The 23,567-nt window shown below is 40.5% G+C and overlaps 2 protein-coding genes across 2 annotated transcripts; both read right to left on the bottom strand.

The window, feature by feature from the left end:
• Positions 1–2,133: 2,133 nt before the first annotated feature.
• LOC119885380 (collagenase 3-like) lies at positions 2,134–4,309 on the bottom strand (the record flags this gene model as incomplete). Its single annotated transcript, XM_038695403.1, is given in 8 exon segments — positions 2,134–2,237; positions 2,293–2,434; positions 2,544–2,633; positions 2,636–2,676; positions 2,735–2,783; positions 3,611–3,739; positions 3,955–4,103; positions 4,191–4,309. Coding segments are annotated over 8 exon segments (805 nt in total), but the record flags the coding sequence as incomplete, so codon positions are not given.
• A 13,058-nt stretch (positions 4,310–17,367) lies between these two features.
• LOC119885379 (collagenase 3-like) lies at positions 17,368–22,387 on the bottom strand. The gene is given in 12 exon segments (XM_038695402.1): positions 17,368–18,041; positions 18,477–18,580; positions 18,674–18,833; positions 18,938–19,059; positions 19,177–19,306; positions 19,388–19,486; positions 19,489–19,548; positions 20,534–20,662; positions 21,661–21,693; positions 21,696–21,808; positions 21,897–22,144; positions 22,279–22,387. Coding segments are annotated over 12 exon segments (1,407 nt in total). The 5' UTR covers positions 22,378–22,387; the 3' UTR covers positions 17,368–17,931.
• Positions 22,388–23,567: the final 1,180 nt, after the last annotated feature.

Here is a 23,567-nt window from a genome sequence, read left to right on the forward strand (position 1 = left end):
GACTGCAGTGTATAATTAGCAGGGGTGAGCAAGAACACCAAATCTTCTGTATCTGTACTCAGAATTGGCGGGGCTTAATCTATAAGTGTACTATTAACTGGAAGTTATTTAAGCCTGAAATTTCTATCAGAACTTGCTATATTTATTAGAAAACCATTTACAGAACAGCCTCAGAATTGAGCTTCAGAGAATAGTAATTGATTTTTTTAAATTCAAGACACATTTACTCTGATGATATCATAGAAAGTATCTGTACCAGATACTCGTTTTAACCGAGTACTTGATAAACCCTAATAATTAGTTGATTATGTATATATTTTCTCAAACTCAAAAGACGCAGCACCTAGGCAATCCTCATACTCTCGCCTTTTTTTTCAACTGATAACTTACTACGTAAGTAAAAGTGTCAAATAGTCAACACAATGAATTAATGCAAGTTTAACGTTCTAAAACTCATACAGTTGAGTTCAAAATACTAAACTTGTCAGAGCTATTTCAGTTAAAAAGAAGAAGTAAGTTGACATGATTAAATGGTCTATGATTCTTTTCAGTGTACTTCTTCTTCTTTGTAAGTATTGAACATAGTGACGAAACATGCTCTATAGCAGAGGTCACTAATAGGCGGACCGCGGTCCCAGCCGCCGTCCTCTCTGGGCCGCCGACCTACAGCCCATTTATTATTGAGACTTACTACCTCGTGACGGAGCGTTTCTATTTTAACCCGCGCAGCTTTTCTAGCATTTACTGTACTGGTTTAGAGGACCAGGAAACTCACAGACCAATCGCAGTGCTCCAATCGTCTCATGTGACGCTGCTCAGCCAATCAAGTCTGTGCATACCGATGCTTGCGAGTCGAGTCCGCGAGATTCACCAGAGACGTTTGGAAACACACACGAATTGAGGAGACGAAAGATAAAAGAGATTTCACATGACTTTTAATCAAGAATGTACAGATTTTTACATGTACATTCCTCCCACGGGCAGTTCAAAACCAGAATATCTCATAGATCTCCAATATGCTAGCTGGAGCTCACGTTTCTCACTGAACAACAGAAAGTAGGAAAGTGGTAGCTCTGTAAGAGGAAATGAAAGAGAAGAGGAGGCAACAGCTGTTCATTTGTTATGATGTGTTGAGTGTTTATTATAAAATTGGTTAAGATGCACTTCATCACTTCAAGCTACACTTTTTATTAAATTTTTTCTAAAAATTAGGCACTTTAATTTAGTTTACTTAAATTTAGAATTTATTATTTGAATAGTTATTATTTATTATCCCTCCAGTTTGATGTGAAATCTGACTGAAATATATTTGATTGACAGTCCGTTGTTGACTAAAAACATGTGTTGATACAACTATAGGTTTTAGTACTGAATGATAACGCAAGTTCGTCGTTTTGATGTTCCGGACCTTTGCTTCAGGAAATTTTCTCTAACTAGACCTCTAGAAATCTAATTGAATACCCCTGCTCTATAGAGCAGTTTGGTCGTTTTGGCTACTGTAAAAACATGGTGGCTCAACATGGCGACCTCCTTGTAAGGGGACCCACGATGTATGTAGCTAGAAATGACTCGTCTAAGGTAATAAAAACATAACAGTTCATTGTATAAGGTCTTCATACACCACTGGAAACATAGTTATGGATATTATGTTGCATTTCTGTCAATAGTTCCCCCTAAATGTTACACACTGGACTTCTAAGGCAGGTCAGCAGGGGAAAAAGTTAGCCTAACTCTGCCAAATGGTAAGAAAATCTGTCTACTAACACTTTTAAATCTCAGTAATTATCAAACTATCTGCACTTATCCAAGAAACCAGCTGAGGCTCCAAGAAGTTATTGCACCCAGCCAAGAAAGAGTCCAGTGCTCGTTTTTACACTGCACTGATTAAACATGTGAAACGTAACGTGATAATTAGTGATCTTTACAGTTTCGCCAAATTTGTTAACTTTGGATAGAGTCAGGATAACTGCTAGCTGTTTCCAATCTGTTTTATGCTAAGCCAAGGGTCTCCTACTGCAGCTTCATGTTAAATGGTCATAAGAGTAGTATTGATCTCTATTGATGTAACTCTCAGCATTCATCCATTTGTTAGAAAACTGAATATCTCATGTTAGTAGACTTGACTTGACTCACCTCTGTCCTGGAAAGCTGCAGTCACCTTACTGGTCAGGCCAGGGAAGGTCTGATCCAACTGCTTGGGGAATCCCTGGTCCATAGTCCTTTTGACCTCATCATAACTGAAGAAACACAGACAGTAATTAGATACATTCAAGAAGGGGAAAGGTAAAGAACAGCTCATTCTGAGTCTTGCCAGATGCTTCATCATAGAGCACTGCATCGATTTTCTTCACAGTTGCGGGCAGACCAAAACTGCTAAGACTTTTAGGATAGCCAGATACAGGATCAGAGCCACTGAAAGCCCACACTCTCTGATCTGTATAGATATAAAGGAAATACTTTTTAATATGTGCATGTAAAGGTAAATAATGTAGTCTTGAAAATAGTGTCAGATTAGGAGCTTCAGGTAGATACAAGTACAGTACCTTTAAAGAATAAGACACTGTCTGATTGTCGGCTTTCATAAGCAGCGTCGATGTTGATGGGGGCGTTGGGCCAGAAGTTTGTTATGAGACTTGCTGTGGTGTCACACTCTTGGAGTAGCTACGCCAGAAGAAGCTGAAAACACACAAAACAATTAGTTCATAAGCGAGGCATGTTTGTTGAGAACATACTTCATGTGGAGTGGCCAAACTCATGGGCAGCCACCATGAAGGGGACGTAGCCTACAGCAGAAACAGGTACAGGTAGAATTGTTCTGGATGAAGACCAATTTTTCATGTCAAAATACACACAATGGAGTTTTGTCTTTAAAATGTTCTCACATGGCAGTGTAGGAAGAAGGACACAGAGTCAAAGTACCAAAACCACAGTTAAGAAAAACTCCAGTACAAATAGAAGTCCTGTATTACGTAAATATACTGAATTAATAATAAAAGCACTACATCAGCAGAAAAACGTCACCTGTGATGGATATTATTATTTATAACATTATTAGATTTAGCATAAATGTGTAAACAGCATTTTATTCTTGTCTCTGTTTGAGGGGGAGCTAGTTTTTACTGCTTTTAACTACTAGATTCAACTACTACTAATTACAGTTATATAGTTTAGTCCAATGGTTTCCAACCATCTGATCTGATGCTTTATCATATTAAGCTGATTCACAAAGATGTATTCATCTCTTGGACTCTTCTCTGATCTTTTTCTGAAATATAGTTATAGTATATAAATTTAAACGAAATTAATTTAAATGAAACCACATCAAACGTTTAGGGGGGAAATGTTTCTTTGGTGAAACTTTCAACAACTCACACACTTCTGAAACATGACAAGAAGCCCTAGCATTTTTGAATAATTGTAAGCCTATCATATTTTTAATATAAAATCTAAATCTGAGAAGTTACTCTTAACAACAAGAGTTGTTGTACAACTATAGTTACAACTACAAACAAATTTAGCAGCGGAAAACTACTACATCAAGAACACTCCAGTAAATGTCCAAAGTTACTTTCCACCACTGTCCCACGCAGAGCATAAATAACAAACTCACTATTGTTGGAGCGGAAAGTGAACCTCTCATCTTCATCAAAATGAGCATCTCCTCCAATTCCAGGCCCTGGGCCGAAGGCATGGGCAAGAGTGCGTCCAGGACCATCAAAGGGGTAATAATCACCATGCTCTGTTAGCAAGAACAAATTCACGTCAAGCTTTGCAAACAAAATAGATCTAGAGAACTCAGAACTGGGTTTTAGTAAGACAGCATCTTACTGCTACAGATGATCAGCTTTCCAATGTGATTCAAGACACAGAAAACATATGTAGTTAAAGCTAAGATACTTTATGGGACATCACAGTTTATAACTGGGAAAGACAAGAAAAGTTATTTGTACTCACGTAGGCGGCCAAAGGAGATCATGATGTCAGCAGTGCCACTGTAGATTCTTGTGAATCTCAGAGGAGTGACTTTGGCCCAAACCTGCAGTGCCTTCTCTATGGAGTCATCGACCTCTGACACTGGCATGTCAGGTGTGTAGTTCTCTATCCTGTAGGACAGAAAAATAGTCAAGAACATTATTTGATAGACTTCCTACAATTACTGTTTCACCACTTTCTCTCTTCAGATCATTCACCTGTAGGTGAGGCTGTTCTTAGTCCACTTGAGGTTTTCTCCAAAAGTGGAGCAACTGGCATCGATGCCGTCTGGAACGCCACAGCGGGGCTTCTTCATCATCTCTAAGGTATCAGCATCCAGCGTCCAGACGCTTTTATCCAAAGCGACTTACATTTGAGGAACAACATACAAGCATCAACAGAGCATCAACTACAGATCTACAACTGACAATAAAGACTAGTAAGAGCTCACAGTACATATCACATCAATGGGGTAGATACCTAGGGAAGGAAGTAAGAGTTAACAAAAAGTGCAATCAAAACAAAAAATGCAATCAATACAAGATCATTGTAGGGAAGAAGAAGAGCACAGGACGTGTATGTTAGAGGTTAGGAGTTAGAGGTGTTATAAGAGGAAGTGTTCTCGGAAGAGATGAGTTTTCAAGAGCTTCTTGAAGTTAGAGAGGGACGCCCCTGCTCTGATGGCGTGTGGTAGCTTGTTCCACCATTGTGGTGTCACAGATGAGAATAGCTGGGACTGGGATTGCTTTGTGTGAAGGGATGGCAGAGCCAGGCGGCGTTCATTGGAGGAGCGTAGCGGCCGAGAAGGAACGTAAGTTTGTAATATGGAGTTTAGGTAGATGGGTGCAGACCCAGTAGTCACTCTGTATTCAAGCATTAGTGACTTGAATTTGATTCTGGAGGCCATGGGGAGCCAGTGGAGGTCACTGAGTAATCGAGTGACATGAGTCCTTTTGGGCTGATCAAAAAACAGACGCGCTGCTGCGTTCTGAACCATTTGTAAGGGTTTCACCGCACAAGGTGGGAGACCTGCTAGGAGGGCATTGCAATAGTCGATGCGAGAGATAACCATGGCCTGTACCAGATTAAGGTTGAATCGGTGTGTACATACGCAAAAACAGTGTCGGACACCGTAGTTTTCACTGGACCCCTGCCAAATCTGACCAGTGATGACACGTATAGCCGCATGTCGTCATTCCGCCGCTGGTTGTCGAGGTGGTGTCCAGCAAACGATGTGGGCTTTGTAGATCATTGGCAGACTTTCTGGGGAAAACCTGGTCTGATTTGGAGAGACGGTATCCATCCCACTTGGGATGGAGCAGCTCTCATTTCTAGAAATCTGGCCAAGTTATTTTAGTGGACTAATCCATGACAACCCAGAGTTGAGACCAGGAGGCAGAGTCGCAGTCTAATAGACTTCTCTGCCCTTCTATTTCGGCATACATTTCTTGGGTGACATATAATGTCCGGTGCTCACTTTTAAGGCACAATATAACATTATAATTATGACAGTTTCAGTTAAAGGAGACCTATTAAACTGCTTTTCCAGACCTATATTGTAGTTCTGTGAATCCTGTGGCAGCTTTGCATGATTATACTGACTCTTCATGTAGGGCTTCATTTCAGCCAACATATTAACATTGTAGAAAAGTCATAAAATGTGGAAAAGTATAAAAAGTCTCCTTTAAGAGTAATGAAACCTCATGAACCTAATAACCACAAACTGATATTTTAATGCAGGCTAATGAAAAATATGCAAAACACATACATAAGAACGTGGAATAAACCACATTGGTTTCTGATTGGCATGACCACTAAAATAAAGCACCAGGCTTAACTAAGCCTGACTGTTAGCCTGGTCTGGAGCAGGCTAGCTGCACAGAATAAATCGCCATGGTAACTTATGCGCTACCGCTTTCTTGAAACCAAATCATGGCTTAATTCAGCCAGGATAACTGGAAAACCCCAGCCTAATCCTATTTTGAATAGAAGTTTATGGTTCCCAGATGACCTTGCATAATGAGTTGCAGATCCCCTGACTTTTCCTCTAGCTCCACAGACATGAGGTTCATGTATAAGGTTCAGAGTGGAATGTCTTTCATCAACTATTGATTGGATTGCCATTAAATTTGGTATGGACCTTCATGTACAGCTCTGCATGAATTGCTATGATTGGGCAGCTGTGGCTCCGGGGGTGGAGGGTCATCCACTTATCAGAAGGTCCGTTGTTTGATCCTCCATTCTTCATGTTGAAGCGTCCTTGGGCAAGACACTGAACGCAGTTGGCACCTTGTGTATGAATGTGTGTGAAAGTGATTTAATGTAAAGCGCTTCAAGTGGTTGGAAAGACTAGAAAGGTGTTATACAGACATAACATTTCCGATACCCTAACATTTAATCTGGCGCCATGATTAGCTCAGATTTTTTTAATTTGGTAAATGTAATGGCAGAAAATTATTTTTTCCCATATAAATATATTAGATAAGAGCTGTGAGATGTTTTAGTGTTTTCCTTATTTGCTGTTTATCTCCTCTCCTTGAATGTTCATTCAAGGTTGGGAGAGGATCTCTGTTCCCCAAAACATAGAAACCTGTGTGTAAATGATGTTGTAGTACTTCTCTGTCATTCTCTTTTTATTAATAAATTCTTAACAGACAACGGTTGGTTGTTGCTCAATTACTTAATCCCTTTCCAGTAATGTACAATTTCCTCGACAGTAAATACTTCTAATGCATTATACAAATCGGCCTCAACCTGTCACGTTCTGCCTGTCGACAAGGTTTAAGTTTAGCTCTCTGTGGGTATATTTTGATCAGTTCAGTATCTGTCTTTTAGTATGTTGGGTTTTGGTTTCTGTCCTGTGTCCAGTAACCTAGTTTATGTCTGTGTTTTGTGTTGCCCTGTTTGCCAGTTGGTTCCATCTCTGTTCCCTACTTCATTCTGTTAGTCAGTTGTTTCCATGTTTCCTGTTTTGACGTTCGGTTCCTGGTACTGTATTCTCTGTTTAGCTTGGTGTATTCCCTTGTTCAGTAACTGGTTCTATTTAGCTCACTTTGTATCTGTCTGTCATGTATTATAGATTGAGCCCTGTGTCATAGCTCCTAGTTCTGTGTCTCAGTTTATGTCTTGGTGTTTACTTCTGGTCTGTGTTCTTGTGTTATTTTGCCCATGTCTAATCGGAGTTCTGTTTTATCTTTGCTTCAGTCTGTGTTCCTTGTTGTAAGTATATTCGTTAGCTGCCTGCTTGTGTCCGTCCCCCCAGTATTCCTCAGCTTGCTTGTCCACTAAATACTTTGAGTTCCAGTTAATGTATGGTCTTGTGTTTTGCACCTGTGAGTGTCAATTCAATTCAATTCAAATTAGCATTATTGGCATGAATGTGTAACAACAATATTGCCAAAGCATCATACGTACAACAATCAACCCCATACATTTCATTAAACAAGTAATTAAAGCGTAAAGTAATCAAAGTGTATGGTGTTTGTGTTAAAAAAAAAATAAAAAAAATATTAAAAATAAAAATAAAATAAATAAATAAAACGGTAAGCATGTTTTAAATAAAAATATATAAAAAAAATAAAATTAAAATAAATAAATGAAACTGTAAAGTGTGTGTGTGTGTGTGTATATTAATAGACATAAAATTTAAAAAATAATTAATTGATTAAAAATTATAAATTTAAAAAAAAGAAATAAGTATCAAATGTAAAAACAAAACAATTACTAAAATATCAAATGATCAAAATAATAATAATTTCACACTGTACAATTATTTATCAGTCTGAGGTTCCACTGGTTGTCCTCACTTCATGGCATGAGGAGACATATTTTGCAGCAATTATTTCACATTTGGGCATTTCTCCCATTAAATAGGGGAGTTTCTGTGTGTCTGATATGAATTCGAATTCGGGGTATATTTGGGAAATGTTTTTTTGTCTTAGGTTTTATATTTAGGGCATGAGGTTAGAAAGTGCAGTTCTGTCTCTACCTGTCCTCGTAGAGTCTCTCCTCTTGTGGTAGCCAGCTCTGTCTGTGGCGACACTTTTCTATGGCCAGGCTGTGTTCACTCAGTCTGGATGTTGTCAACATTTTTCTTAGTTTGGGACATTTTATTGTACTCAGGTAATTTGCCAGTGTGAGTTCTCTTTTTAGGGTCAGATAACATTGTAATTTACTTTGTGTTTTGGTCGTTTCTTTCCAGTATTCAATATATTTTTCTTTCTGCTTGCAGAAAGCTTGAGTGTCTCTCTGCCTCGTTAGGCATGTTAGTCTTGTTGAGAAAATGCACAAGCAGTATAATTTAAATTTATACAATGTTTTGTCACAGTGATGTATAAATCTGGGTTGACATGTAACTGTTAAAATAAATTTCCACAGTTAACTTAAACAAATGTGACATAAGATAAAATGGTTAAAATAACAATGCCTGACATCACAAAAATGCATCAGAAGTGCATATATCCAGTATATACGTGTGTGTGAAACAATATTATAAATTATTTATTTAACCCTGGTGCCTTCATTGTCATTCAGATTCAATTCAATTTTATTTATATAGCGCCAAATCACAACAACAGTTATCTCACAGCGCTTTTCATAAAAGAGCAGGTCTAGACCGTACTCTGTGATGTTATTTACAGAAGCCCAACAGTTCCCACCAAGAGCAAGCACTACAGAGGCAAGGAAAAACTTCCTTTTAAGAGGCAGAAACCTCGAGCAGAACCATGGCTCAGGGTGGGCGGTCATCTGCCTCGACCGGTTGGGGTGAAGGGGGAGGGAGGGGGAGAGAGAGAGAGAGAGAGAGAGAGAGAGAGAGAGGAGAGAGAGAGAGAGAGAGAGAGAGAGAGAGAGAGAGAGAGAGAGAGAGAGAGAGAGAGAGAGAGAGAGAGAGAAAAAGAGAGGGATGTAAGGAGAGAGAGAGAGAGAGAGGAGGGAGGCAGCCTACACAATATACACACAGAGGTACCATCAGCCTGGAGGTTGGCCGGCGATTTGTCCCGGTATTCAAGATGGCCAGACCGCCACTGCAATAAATACTTTATCATAGAAGCTGTTGATAAGAATCCTACTTAAAGTTCAATTCAATTCAATTTTATTTATATAGCGCCTACACAATATACACACAGAGGTACAAACAGTGAAGGTGATGTTGCTATAGACTACATGAAAAATGGTACAGATATTTATAGTAGTGTTAATGGTAACAGTCGTAATGTTAATGACTACAATAACAATAATAACAATAAGACTAGCAACAATAGTCGTTGCAGCAGAGGGTGTCGAGCAGGAACACAGGGGCAGCAGGTGACCCGCAACCACAGATCCAGACTCCACAGCTCCAGAGCCAGAAACACCTGCAGGAAGTGATAGGAGGAGAGAGGAGAGGGACGAGAAAGCACAAGACTACCGGAAAGGGGAGAAGTTGTGTAGTAACATGCAATAATGGGATGAGGTTGCATACAGAGGGAGAGAAAGTAGAGGAGAGAGGAGCTCAGTGCATCATAGGAAATCCCCCGGCAGTCTAGGCCTATAGCAGCATAACTAAGGGATGGTTCAGGACTACCTGAGCCAGCCCTAACTATAAGCTTTATCAAAGAGGAAAGTCTTAAGCCTACTCTTAAATGTGGAGATGGTGTCTGCCTCCTGAACCCAAACTGGAACCTAGTTCCACAGGAGAGGAGCTTGATAGCTGAACGCTCTGGCTCCCATTCTACTTTTGGAGACTCTAGGAACCACAAGTAACCCTGCATTCTGGGAGCGCAGTGCTCTGGTGGGGTAGTAAGGTGCTATGAGCTCTTTAAGATAAGATTGTCTGTATAAAAACAACCTAGGTATTAAACATTGCATCTCAAGAAGTAGTTGTTTCCCCTGCACAGGCTGTACTCAAACATGTTTGTTCCACTGTAGATGTATGTAAAACCTGGATTTGCATCTGGGGTGAATGGAGTATTTTCATTTTCATATTTATTTTTTTTACACAAAACACACCCTGTGTCCAACCATAGGTAGGTAGGACAAGCGACTTGATTTTGTGATTTCTCCTTTTTTTTAAAGACAAAGAAATGAGAAGAGAAGAATAAGTGCTGACATGAACTGATTTAATGTATTCTTGTCCGATGGCCTGGCGGTGGCTTTACATTTTTCAGAGAGAGACATGATATTTGAATGAATATTTACATAAATACAAATTTCTATCAGTAAATCAATAAAGCATACTCAAAATAATCACATAAATCAGCATTATTTCAGGTAATGGAACCCCTGGTCTCCATTACATTCCTCCCCCCTTCTCCTAAGACCAAAGTACATCAATCTTCATACATACGCGAGAGACAATCAGCCACCATGTTAGACTTCCCTGCCCGATACTGCACTGTAAAGTCATAGGGCTGCAAGCTGAGGTACCATCTTGCAATGCGCATGTTTGAGTCTTTCATCCGGTGTAGCCACTGGAGTGCACGATGATCTGTCTCCAGGACAAAGTGACGGCCCAAGAGATAATATCGCAATGATTCTACAGCCCACTTCATGGCAAGACACTCTTTTTCCACTGTTGAGTACCTCGTCTCCCTGTCTTGAAGCTTCCGGCTGAGGAAAACCACTGGATGCGTCTCTCCATCCACCTCCTGCAGAAGCACTGCCCCTATGCCCACTCCAGAGGCATCTGTCTGCAGTGTGAATGGCTGTGTGAAATCAGGACTGTGCAGAACAGAGTCACTTGTGATCGCTGCCTTGAGATCATTAAAGGCCCTGTTACAGTCCTCAGTCCATTTGACCTTATTTGGTGCAGAGGCCTTTGTCAGGTCAGTAAGAGCTGCTGCTCTGTCAGCAAAATGGGGAATAAATTTACTGTACCACCCCACCAGTCCCACAAAAGCACGCACTTTCCTCTTAGTTGTGGGCACAGGATATGCGTGGATTGCCTCTACTTTCCCCATCTGAGGCTTGACCACTCTATGTCCCACCACATAGCCCAAGTACTCCACCTGCCTCTGTGCCAGCATACACTTGTGTGGATTAATGGTGAGGCCAGCCGATTTGATTAGCTGAGTACATGCTGCAGGTGAGCCACATGCTCCTACCAGGTTTGGCTAAAGATCACCACATCGTCCAGGTATGCTGCGGCAAACTCTGACACATCCTTCAGCACCTGGTCCATGAGTCGCTGGAATGTCGCTGGTGCCCCCTGGAGACCAAAAGGCATCACCTTGAACTGAAACACACCAAAAGGTGTTTTGAAGGCTGTCAGTTCCTTCGCATCTGGTGCTAGGGCCAGCTGCCAGTAACCTTTGCTTAAGTCGAGAGTGGTGATAAATTTTCCTCTCCCCACTCTTTCTAAAAGCTCATCAATGCGGGGCATTGGGTAGGGGTCAAACTTAAGATGGCATTAAGATACCTGAAGTCAATACAGAACCTCAGAGATCCATCCTTTTTGGGAACCAGCACGATTGGACTACACCATTCACTCGTTGATGTTTCAATAATTCCTAGCTCCAACATCAGCTCAATCTCCTTTTTGAGCTGTGGCACCAAACGTTCAGGAATTCTGTAGAACTTCCTGCGAGGTGGAGCATTCTCTCTCAGGTGTACTTTGTGCTGTACCAGCGTTGTGAAACCAGGTTTTTCTTGAAACAATTTTGGATCAAGGAGAGGTCTTATATCTTCCTGCTGGGAATGCTGGAGATGGGAGAGCGCCACTGAACCCGGCTCTGTGTTCGTGGGAAAGAATTGCTCTCTCTCTTTTCATCCTCAACCACACGAACAAGGAACTGCTGCTTGACTGACTGCAGGGCAGGCTGCGGGACTGGCTGCTGTGGTGGAACCAGGAATTCTTTTAACAGATTCACATGAAAGGTTTGATGTTTCTTCTTCCTGTCAGGCATGTGCAGTTCATAGGTTACCTTACCCAGACGTTTTGTGACTTGGTACGGCCCCTGCCACTTGGCCAGTAGCTTACTGTCACTATTAGGGAGCAACAACAACACTTGCTGTCCTGGTTCAAAGACCCTTTCCCTTTCCTTTTTATCGTACCAGGTCTTCTGATTATTTTGTGCAGTCCTCATGTTCTCCTGTGCCAGTACAGTCATTTGTTCAAGTCTCTCTCTCATTTTCACCACATACGCAGCCACATTCTCTCCAGTTGCGGCTGGATTCTCCCAGAGTTCTTTCAGCAGATCCAGCGGCCCCCTCACTTGGCGACCATACAATAGTTCGAATGGTGAGAAGCCAGTTGAAGCCTGTGGCACCTCACGGTAGGCAAACAGTAAATATGGAAGCCACTGGTCCCAATCTGCACCTGTCTCTGAGATGAACTTCCGTAGCATGTTCTTGAGTGTTTGGTTGAAACGTTCCACAAGTCCATCTGACTGGGGGTGGTATGGGGTGGTTTTAATGCCTTTAATCCCTAACAACTGATACACCTCCCGCAGTAGTTTTGACAAGAAATTAGTCCCACAGTCAGATGGACTTCTTTGGCTATGCCTACTCTAGAAAATAACTGCAGTAGACAATTGGCAACATGTCTGGCTTTAATTGATCTGAGGGGAAAAGCTTCTGGATAGTGCGTGGCATAGTCACAAATTACCAAAATGTAACGATTACCAGAGGAACTTCTCTCAAGAGGGCCCACTATATCCATACCTATTCTTTCAAATGGTGTGTCTATTATAGGCAATGGCTGAAGCTGGGCACGAGCCACTACTTTGTTTGAGGTCAACTGACATGTCTGACATGATGCACAAAACTGCTGTACTTGAGTGTCCATGCCTGGCCACACAAATCGCCTAGCGATTCTATTTAGAGACTTTTAAAACGCTAAGTGGCCTGCCCAGGGGATTGAATGACCAAGTTCCATGACTTTCTGCCTAAAAGCCTGTGGCAAAGCAATGGCCTCAGTCTTGCCTTTGCACTGATAAAGAATACCATCTCTCACAGCATAGGTTGCTTCTGCAAGAACATCTGTTCTTCCCTGCTTCTTCCCTTCAACCTCTGAGACTTTATCAAACCAGGGCTAGGTCGGTTCAGTCTGCTGCAGTGCTGATATATCGTAGGGCACATCAAACTCCAGAAACTGAGCGGGCTTCATGTGCTGTTCAACTTCTGGCCTGGTTGAACCCAAAAACTTATCCCTTCTCCTCTGAGCTCTGGACTTTGTTGGTTTAACTGAGCCTGCCTCCAATTCCACATCAAAAAATGGCAGCTCTTTAAGGGGGTTCCTGGCCTTTTGAGCTCTAGTAGTCACCAAATTACAAACTGGAAGTAAAGGCCCTAGGTTTGCCTGCCGGTCACTTGCCTGACCGAATGAGTCGACTTCTGGTGACTCAGCCTCCTGTAGATCATTTGCAAAGTTCAGTTTTTTAGCTTCTCCGTTGTGTACTAAATCTAGCAGTGTGGGAACATCTAGGCCAAGAATGACAGCATAGGGTAGTTTGGGTGCTAAGGCCACTGGCAAGAGAAATGTCTGGCCACCTACAGTCAAATAAACCTCAGCCATGGGATAATCTTTCTCATCGCCATGCACACAGCTTATCTTGGCCCTAGCATCACTCCATAACTCCCTCGGCACTAAACTAGACAGAACCACAGACTGAAAGCTTCCTGTGTCTAAGAGAGCTACCTCACGCTGACCATTTACTAGCACAGGTGCTGTTCGTACTGGCTCATGCACCGAGGCTGAGAAAGTGGGCCTGGGAACTGAACACAAAAGGGAGGGCTTACTCTGAGTTATACCACCACCCCTTTCACCCCCATCAGACTTACTTCGACTAGTCAAGAAACCGTCCCGACCAAAGGTGGTTCTTCTGGTCCCCGTTCTGGCAGACATGAAGACTTCTGCTAGGCTTGCGGCCTCCTCTGCAGACTTAGGAGCTCGTTCCCGTATCCACACCTCCAAATCCGGATTCACCATCCTCAGAAACTGCTCCAGGATAATCAGTTCAGAAATGTCCTTCACAGTGGATTTCTCTGGTTTCACCCACTTGTGAAACAAATCTTTAAGGCGGACATATAGTTCTCTTGGAGTCTCATTCTGATGAATGTCCAGGGATCGAAACCTTCTACGATAGGTGTCAGCGGTTATCTCATACTTGACAAGAATGGCATCTTTAACCTTGTCATACACTTCAGAATCAGCAATGTCCATGAACACATAAGCACTACGTGCTTTACCTGTGAGCAGAGGAACCAGTCGAACAGCCCATTCCTCTCTGGGCCAACGGCAAACTTGAGCCATCCTCTCAAACGTAGTCAGAAAGTTTTCAATGTCATCCTCTGAAGTCAGCGGGAGCAATTTGGGATCTCTGTGTGTTAATGGTTCCCGCCTGGGCAAAACCCCCGCCTGTTGACTCACCATACTAGGCCCCTCGTCCGGTTCACCCCTGTCACTTTGTCTGTCATTATCCATTCCAAAGTTGTCTTGGTCCTGCTGTTGCTCATCTCTCATTTCATTCACCTGGAGTTGGATCTGCCGAAACTGGTGTTGCATACTTCTCCATTGCTGATCTCTTGCTGCTTGAGACTGTATTAATGATTTGACCAGACCTGCAAGTTCATCCAGTTTATCCTCCGGGCTGCCTCCTTTTTTAAGCCCTGTGTCCACTGCAGCACCTGCTTCATCATCTCCCATTTCATCTAAATGTTTCTTTTTTCCACCTCTTGTCATCCTAGCCTTGTCTCTGCTCTTCCAAGCCCACACTTCTGACACCACTTGTCCGATGGCCTGGCGGTGGCTTTACATTTTTCAGAGAGAGACATGAGACAGAGGTAAAATGCAAGCACAAACGTGGCATTTATTGTCTTCCATACCAACAAGAGGAGACACTGACACCAACAAGCAACGAAAAAAACCCCACTGGGGGTAACTTGCTGCCTTTTATACACTCCCTCCTGCAGGTAATTAAGTGGGTAAAACTACTCAGGTGGGACCACCATCATTTAGAATAATAAATAATTTACCCAAAAACCCAACACCACAGAAAAATAGAGCCCAAAGAATGAATATTTACATAAATACAAATTTCTATCAGTAAATCAATAAGCATACTCAAAATAATCACATAAATCAGCATTATTGATGGCTTTACTCCCCCCCTCTCAGCTTCATGGTTTGCTCCTGCAGCTCTTAAGCAGGTGCTTGGGCCTACAACACTCCTTTGCCTCCGCCCCCTGCTGAAGACACAACCAGGAAGAGGTGAGTACTTACATTGTTCATCTTCTTGTTTAAACTAATTTAACAACTAACTGAAATAGAGTAAAAGCAGTCAATACTATATTGTGAACCTTGACTATCCCTGATTGAGGTTTCTTTCCACACAGGCAGGATGGCCAGACCCCCCCCCCCCCCTGTGGAACCACTCACAAAGACAGCTATCAAATGATTCACAAATTAAATAAACAATCAAAATAACAATGTGTATGGCTCCTGCTTTATCAGTTATCCCCACCTTAATACTTACTTGACTATTTCAGGTAATGGAACCCCTGGTCTCATTACAATTCTGCATTCAGAGTGATGCATTAATTAGTTTGTTTTCGTTTTTTTTTATTTGTGCATGCATTTAAGATTATGTAAGAGAAGGGATGTTCCTTTTATTTTGTTTGAGAAGTGTGGCCTACTATATTTGGCCTTTTGTGTGTTGAACATTTAAATTATACTAACATCAGTTATAGAGACCTGCATGATGTTTATTAGGATATTTAGAGAAACATTTGTGAACTGCGGCAAAAAGGTGTTCCAACTACTGGATAGAAGGACCATATCTACCCATAAAAGGAAAAGTAATGGAAAAACCAATCATTGTGGTGATCAAGTTCTGATAGCCAATGATTGTTTGAGAAAAGGGTTGGGTCCTCTCTGTCTATTTCTTTATTGGAGTTGCTGACCCTAGAGCTCTGCGCAAACTTTTTGGGGCTTGTAGAAAATAAATTAAGTTTCTCTTTGAGTGGACGCCTTAAACTACAAAACTAGAAAGAGTTTAGTCTCATTTTTTGTCTTTTTCTTCCCCCTCTTCTGGACTGGGAAGTTAGTATTTACTTTAACATCCACACTGACTACATTAACTGACAACCTCCCTGTTCTCCTTCTGTGTTTTCTGCCTCCCTGTTGTTTAATAAATAATGTAGCTGAGGGTTTAAAAAAACGTAGTCAGTGGACCAAACCACTTTGCGGCATTTGAGTGGGAAGACGTATTCTGTCAACACTCATCATAGTAGACAACAAGACCTGTTAACTGGGTAACAAATACATTGACTAGATGCTGACGGACAACAGTGGTTATATCATAATTTTTAGATCAATATTATTGCCAGGAACAATTCAGTCTGAAAGTATTTGAGACTGAATTGAATGAAAATGAATCACTCACTATAAATGTGCTCTCTGTTGATTAGAAGACAAATAGACCCATCTTTGAATGACGGGCACTACTGTATCTGTATTATTTGTCACCCAAAACGGCATCAGACTGGTTGAGAAAGCATTTTTTTCTGCTTTACCATAAGCAAGAACTTCAATAATGGCAAAGCAGTGCACTCTCGAGACATTGAAATTCACTCACAAAATGAAACCATTAAATTGTCTCACTGAAAAAAACATTTGGTAAATTGATGGTGCCAGATTGTTTAAATTGTGGCACAGTTTTGCATGCGTGGATAAAATCATACATCCAGGATGGAGGACACTGAGAGCCATGACAAAGGTTTGTTTTTGCCATTAATTGTAATTATCTAAGACACTATGAGATCTTTACTGATCTTTATTATATCAAATGGTGAATTTCTTTATAGTTTGATGTATTTAGTGATGAAGTGCAAAGCTTTCCAGGTCATCTATAATATTAGATTATGAATGTAAAGAACTCAATATTACCAGTAGTAAGAATTCAGATGCAAGTGGACTTGAAAAATGTCCTCCAGATGTTTCACCACTAATCGGAGGCGTAATCTGTACCGAACAGTAAAAGCAACTCCGATTTAACTTCTTAAATGTCTGAATTCCAGGTTGACTGAAAAGTTTCATACACAGCATCAATGTTGCAAAGTGCAGATGTTACATGTTCCCCCCTGCTGGTTAAGATGTGCATATGATTGTGACTCATGATGTCTCATTGCTCTGTCTCTTTTGTTCACTTTCCAGCCTTGGCAGCAGCAGTTGGTCATTGTGACCTGTGTGATGAAGAATCTTGTTTTATTTTGTTTGTATTTTTTGTTTGCTGATGGGTCTGGTCAAGGGCGTTTTTGTCTTTGTGTTGAAAAGTGCTGGGAACAAAGGGGCTCAGATAACAGCTGTGAAGACACACTTTGTTGGAAATGTTTTTATTTATGTAAAAGGAAACACAAAATTCAGGTAGCACATTACATTTCAAAATATAAATATAATAGAATCTAAGTCAGTGCAGCTCTCAGGCATTCTGTGTTGTTTTCAGATCTGTTTCTCCTGTAGGTCAACTTTTCTCATGTAATATCATCCCTGATGAGGCAGCACATATGTAGGCATGATTTATGTATTTTAGGCATGATGTCTTCCCTCCACTTTTGTTATTTAACTGCAAGCTATATTGCAGAATGTTTTTAACAAAAGTAGTGGGGACAAAATCAGCCAATTCAAAAAGTGTTGGGGACATGTCCCCAGCGTCACCTATGGGACTGGTAGTCCTGTTTCAATGGCTTTATTTCAGTTTGCTTGGTTTTAGTTTAAGGTTGGTTTAGGGTAGAGGGAAGACTCCAGATCCTGTTGCCCTTTGTGAGCTGATTGCTTCCCTTTCTATTGTTAGTTTTGGCCAGCCCAAACCTGTCATAATGTTTATTATGTGTTTAGAGTTGGTTTATGGGACCTCTCACATTTTATTAATCTTCAAATGCTGTTTAAAATGTAACATTTTGAATAATATGAATATGTAATATGTACTGTTAGTGTACATTCATTCAGGGTGGCTACATAAACAAACTAGCTAATAAACTGGCCTAGAAGTTACTGCAGGGCAAGAAGTAGCTGTTCGTCAGCACACGGTAGAACGTCCTCGTCCTCAGGTGGTACTCAAACATGTAGGGTCCACTGTAGATGTAAGCAAAACCTGCAGAACAGAGGCTCAATGTTAGTTTCTATGGCTAGCTAAATGGAAGGTTCACCATTTTGGTAAATACACATATTTAATGAATGCCAGGTTAGATGATGCTAAATACGAAGCTGGAGCCAGGAGGCAGTTAGCTCTTTTTACACTTCGGTTTTATCACTGATTAAACATAACGTAAAGTGATATAATTCGTGATCTTTCCAGCCGGTGTGGTTTTGTTACCTTTTAATGGAGCCAGGCTAGCTGTTTCCTTGTATTTCAAGGCTGTTTTATGCCAAGCTAAGCTAAATGTCTCCTGGTTGTAGCTTCATGTTCAATGGACATTAGAGTAATAACCATCATGTAACTCTCAGCATTCATCCATTTGTCAGAAGGCTGAATATCTCATATCAGACTTGACTTAGAAAACTCAGATCAACTTTTAAAGCTACTCACCTCTGTCCTGGAAAGCTGCAGTCACCTTGATGGTCAGGCCAGGGAAGGTCTGATCCACACGCTTGGGGAATCCCTGGTCCATAGTCCTTTTGGCCTCATCATAACTGAAGAAACAGACAGTAATTAGATACATTCAAGAAGGGTGAAATGTAAAGAGCAGCTCATACTGAAATCAGAAATTTATACTTTGAACACACCTGTAGTAATTGTTACCTACAAAGAACAGAGTCTTGCCAGATTCCTCATCATAGAGTGCTGCATCGATTTTCCTCACATTTTCTGGCAGTCCAAAACTGGTAAGACTTTTAGGATAGCCAGGTACAGGATCATAGCCACTGAAAGCCCACACTTTCTGATCTGTGTAGAGATGAAAAGAAATTACTGTTTAGTATGTACATGTAAAAGTAAATAATGTAGTCAGAACAGGACCTTTAGGTAGATACAGAGAACAAGTACAGTACCTTTGAAGAGTAAGACGCTGTCTGATTGTCGGCTTTCATAAGCAGCATCAATGTTGACGGGGGCACTGGGCCAGACGTTTTTGATGGGAATTTGCTCTGTTGTTGTACTACGCCAGAAGAAACTAAGTACACACAAGAATATTTTGTACATAAGCCAGGCATTTATTTTGAGAAATCATAATGCTAATCAGAATTTGGATTATTAACATTAGAATTCTATCATACAGTATGTCTGATACCTGTCTTTGAAGAAGAGCATCTCTCCTCGCAGGGTGGTGACAGCGTCCAAGACCATGGTTGGATCACAGGCATCAGGGGTGGTGGGGGGCTCAGGTTCAGGCTTAACAGGATCCTTGTCAGGGTTTTGACCTGGAGGTTAAATAAAGTTAGCATCTCATTGCAACAAATTTATATAAACAGGCATGGATGATCCAGCTAGCTAGTACTGACCATAGAGAGACTGAATGCCGTTGACATCATCCTGGGGCAGAACAAATGTGTCAGGGTTTCTGTGTGAGTACATTGGGTACATGAGAGCACCAGGATCATAGAGTGAGACAAGCCCAGGGAGTGGCCAAACTCATGGGCAGCCACCACAAAGAGGATGTAGCCTACAGCAGAAACGGTACAGGTAGAGTTGTTCTAGATTACATTTCATGTCAAAATACACACAATGGAGTTATTTTTAAACATTTCCTCCCATGCCAGTGGTGGAAAGTAAAACTAGACTATGAAAATCACTATTTCAGCAGAAAGATATCAACTGTGACTGATGTTATTGAATACATCAATAATAGATTGTTAATACTGATGAATGGAAGTGTTATTTGACTGTTGACTAGGTTTTAAAACTTTTAATTTCTAGATTCAATTCCTACTAATTTGTACAGTTATACAGGCAGTTTAGTCCAGTGTTTCCTAATCTAGGGGTCAGCCCCCTACTAATGGTCACAAGATTAATCTGATGATTTATCATGATACGATGAATGGGAGAGGACCAAAGAAAGAACAAAGTTCTGCTACACAAATTTGTAATAATTTATGGACTCTACTCTGATCTTTGATTTTTTTCTGAAATATATTTATAGTATAGATCATTTAAACAGTTATTTAAATGAAACCAAATCAGAAGTTTAGGGGTAAATGTCTCTTTGGTATAATTGCCAACAACTCACATCTGAAACATGAAACCCAGCAACACATGTAAAGCCAGAAAGGTTCAGAACCAATTCAATAAAAATTTTACTTCAAGCTGCGACTATGGTTACAACTAAAAAAAAAAAAAAAAAAAAAATTAGTAAAATAAAATGTAATTTCTAAAGTATAGTGGTGGCGATGGTGCAATGGATAAGACTATGCCTTTGGTGTGAGAGACCTGGGTTCAATTCCCCACTGTGACCCATACACCATTGTGTCCCTGAGAAAGACACTTAACCCCCAGTTGCTCCAGAGGCTGAATTGTAAGTTGCTTTGGATAAAAGCGTCAGCTAAATGAATAAATGTAAGTAGGACAAAATGGAAATCAAGAACAGTGGAGTAAATGTACGCAGTTACTTTCCACCAATGTCCCACGCAGAGCATAAATAGCAAACTCACCATTGTTTGAACGGAAAGTGAACGTTTCATCTTCATCAAAATGAGCATCTCCTCCAATTCCAGGTCCTGGGGCGAAGGCATGGGCAAGAGTGCCATCAGGACCATCAAAGGGGTAACGATCACCATGGTCTGTTAGCAAGAACATATTCACGTCAAGCTTTGCAAACCAAATACACTACAGATACAAGCTATTAACCAAATTCATGTATTAAACAGCACATCCGAACTGGGTTTTCAGATAACGTCTTGCTATGGTTAATTGGCAAAGTACCGGAGCACAATAAAATGTCCTAAACTAAGAAAGATATTGACAACATCCAGACTGAGTGAACACAGTCTGGCCATAGAAAAGGGTCGCCACAGACACATGGCTTCCACAAGAGGAGAGACTCTGCTCCCAGTGTGACACAGGACAGGAAGAGACAGAGCTGCACTTTCTAACCTCATGTCCTAAATATAAAACAAAAAAAACTTTGCAAACATTTCCCAAATATACCCCGAATTCGACTTCATATCAGACACACAGAAACTCCTCTATTTAGTGGGAGAAATGCCCAAATGTGAAATAATTGCTGCAAAATGTCTCCTCATGCCATGAAGTGAGGACAAATAGTAATAATTGTACAAATTATTATTATTTTGATTGCTTGATATTTTAGTAATTGTTTTGTTTTTACATTTGATACTGATTTCTTTTATAAATTATTATTTAAAAAATGTTTTTGTCTATCACACACACACACACACACACACACACACACACACACACACACACGCACACACACACGTGTTTACGGTATTATCTATTTATTTTTATTATGTTTAATATATATCACACATACGCTTACTGTTTTATTTGTTTATTTTATTTTTAATATATTTTATTTTTTTAACACACACAACACACTTTTCTTTAATTTTTATATATTTACGTTTTTCTAACACAAACACACATACGCTTTAATTACTTGTTTAATGAAATGTATGGGGATGATTGATCTTATGTAGTTTGTATGTTGCTTTGGCAATATTGTTGTTACACATTAATGCCAGTAAACCTAATTTGAATGACTGAAATTAGCTTTCCAATGAGATTCAAGACACAGGAAAAGTTATTTTGTACTCACCCTGGCGGCCAAAGGAGATCATGATGTCCGCGTGCCACTGTAGATTCTTGTGAATATCAGAGGAGTGACTTTGGCCCAAACCTGCAGTGCCTTCTCTATGGAGTCATCGACCTCTGACACTGGCATGTCAGGTGTGTAGTTCTCTATCCTGTAGGACAGAAAAATAGTCAAGAACATTATTTGATAGACTTCCTACAATTACTGTTTCACACACTTTCTCTCTTCAGATCATTCACCTGTAGGTAAGGCTGTTCTTAGTCCACTTGAGGTTTTCTCCAAAAGTGGAGAACCTGGCAATGTTGACATCTGGAACGCCACAGCGGGGCTTCTTCATCATCTCTAAGGTATCAGCATCCAGCCTCCCAGTGACCTTGAGACCAAAGAATCGCTGCATCTCTCTAAGCTTATTGCTCACTGGGCTGATTAGCTGTCTGACAGTTGGACCTGTCTCCTCCTTTAGGTTGAAGAATTTCTTCAGGTAGCTCTGCAAAAGAAGATGAGATTATAATACCTTGTAGTCAGTTATGGTGTTTATGGTTTGTGGAATAATAAATAAGTTTCCAAAAAGCGCATCTTGAACACATCTTAAATGCATGAGAAGACAAAGCAAACACTTACCTCTGCAAAACGTTCATCTTGCACAGCAACTTGTGATACTGGCCCGCAGTAAACTGCTACTGCCAAACTTAGCACGATGCACAGACTGCAAGACCTCATGCTTCCTCGTTGAATGAGATTTGTGTTTCTGTGCTGGAGTCAGTTGTTATATAGGCTGAGGAACGGCTGTGTTGGGGAGTGTTGAGGAACTTCCTTCTTGACTTCCTTATGACTTTATTTTACCCATTTATGGATGACAACAGAAGATTGTCTTTGATTGCTCAGCCACCAACCAAACAAAAATCCCCAAAACGTAATACACTGTAATTATGATGATATGACACATGACATGTACATACAGAAACAACATATTAATATTCATAGATACAGTATTGTCTTTGAGTAATTAAACAGGAGTTGGCCAAGGTACCGTCACTGAATATTTGTTTCTATGTTATTTTAATATTTTATTTTAAACATTTTTGCTGATTTCTTGATGACTTGCTTAAGGTTATATTCTGAGCGATATTTTGATATCACTACTTAGATTTTTAAGGCTGTCATGAATTTAAAGGTCCTTACTCAAAAACTACATGCTCTATTTCTCAGGCTACTGTTGTTACTGATTAGAGAGACAGTGATTTTAAATATTTTCTTTTACTACTGCAAATATAAATATTAGCATTTTGCCTTTAAAATCTGTGACTATTAGAGCATGATATCTGTGCTGCATGCAACACATTTTATATTTTGTAAAATCTGCTTAAACACTTCAAACATTTAAGAAAGCTTATCCGCGCACAATTTGTAACTCAAATCATCAGAGAACACACAAAGCTTTAATAAATAATAGAGCACGACCAATTCATCGGCCGGCCGATATTATCAGCCAATTTGAGCTAATTGCATTTCTAATGCCGTATTTATCAATGGAGGAGCGCTAACGTCGTAATGAGCCGTTAAACTATGGTTTCTGACGTATCCTAAATATATCTGTGAGCCGCCTGTTGCAGTTAGTCGGCGTGTCTGAAATGATTAAACCAGAGCGAACATGTAAATAAACGTGAGCTGAACAAGCATCTAACATGGCTTCCTGTAGTTCCTCTATTTGTTACGTTGTAGATGTGAAACGCTGTAGTCAGAGCCGTAACGGCTCTGGTTATAGTTATAATGTTAAATGAAATCTCAAAGCCGCAGGTCCTCCTTGTGGACAGTTTTAGATGCATCACTGCACAGCTCACTGTATCATAGACGGCATGATTTATACCGATGATGAGAAATGGTTTCTCGTAGCTTTGGTTAGAATAAAG

This window comes from Micropterus salmoides, unplaced genomic scaffold (genome assembly GCF_014851395.1).
Source record: "Micropterus salmoides isolate LMB-PRFRI ecotype aquatic unplaced genomic scaffold, ASM1485139v1 Ms_hic_scaffold_3989, whole genome shotgun sequence".
In the NCBI taxonomy this organism is placed as follows: domain Eukaryota; kingdom Metazoa; phylum Chordata; class Actinopteri; order Centrarchiformes; family Centrarchidae; genus Micropterus; species Micropterus salmoides.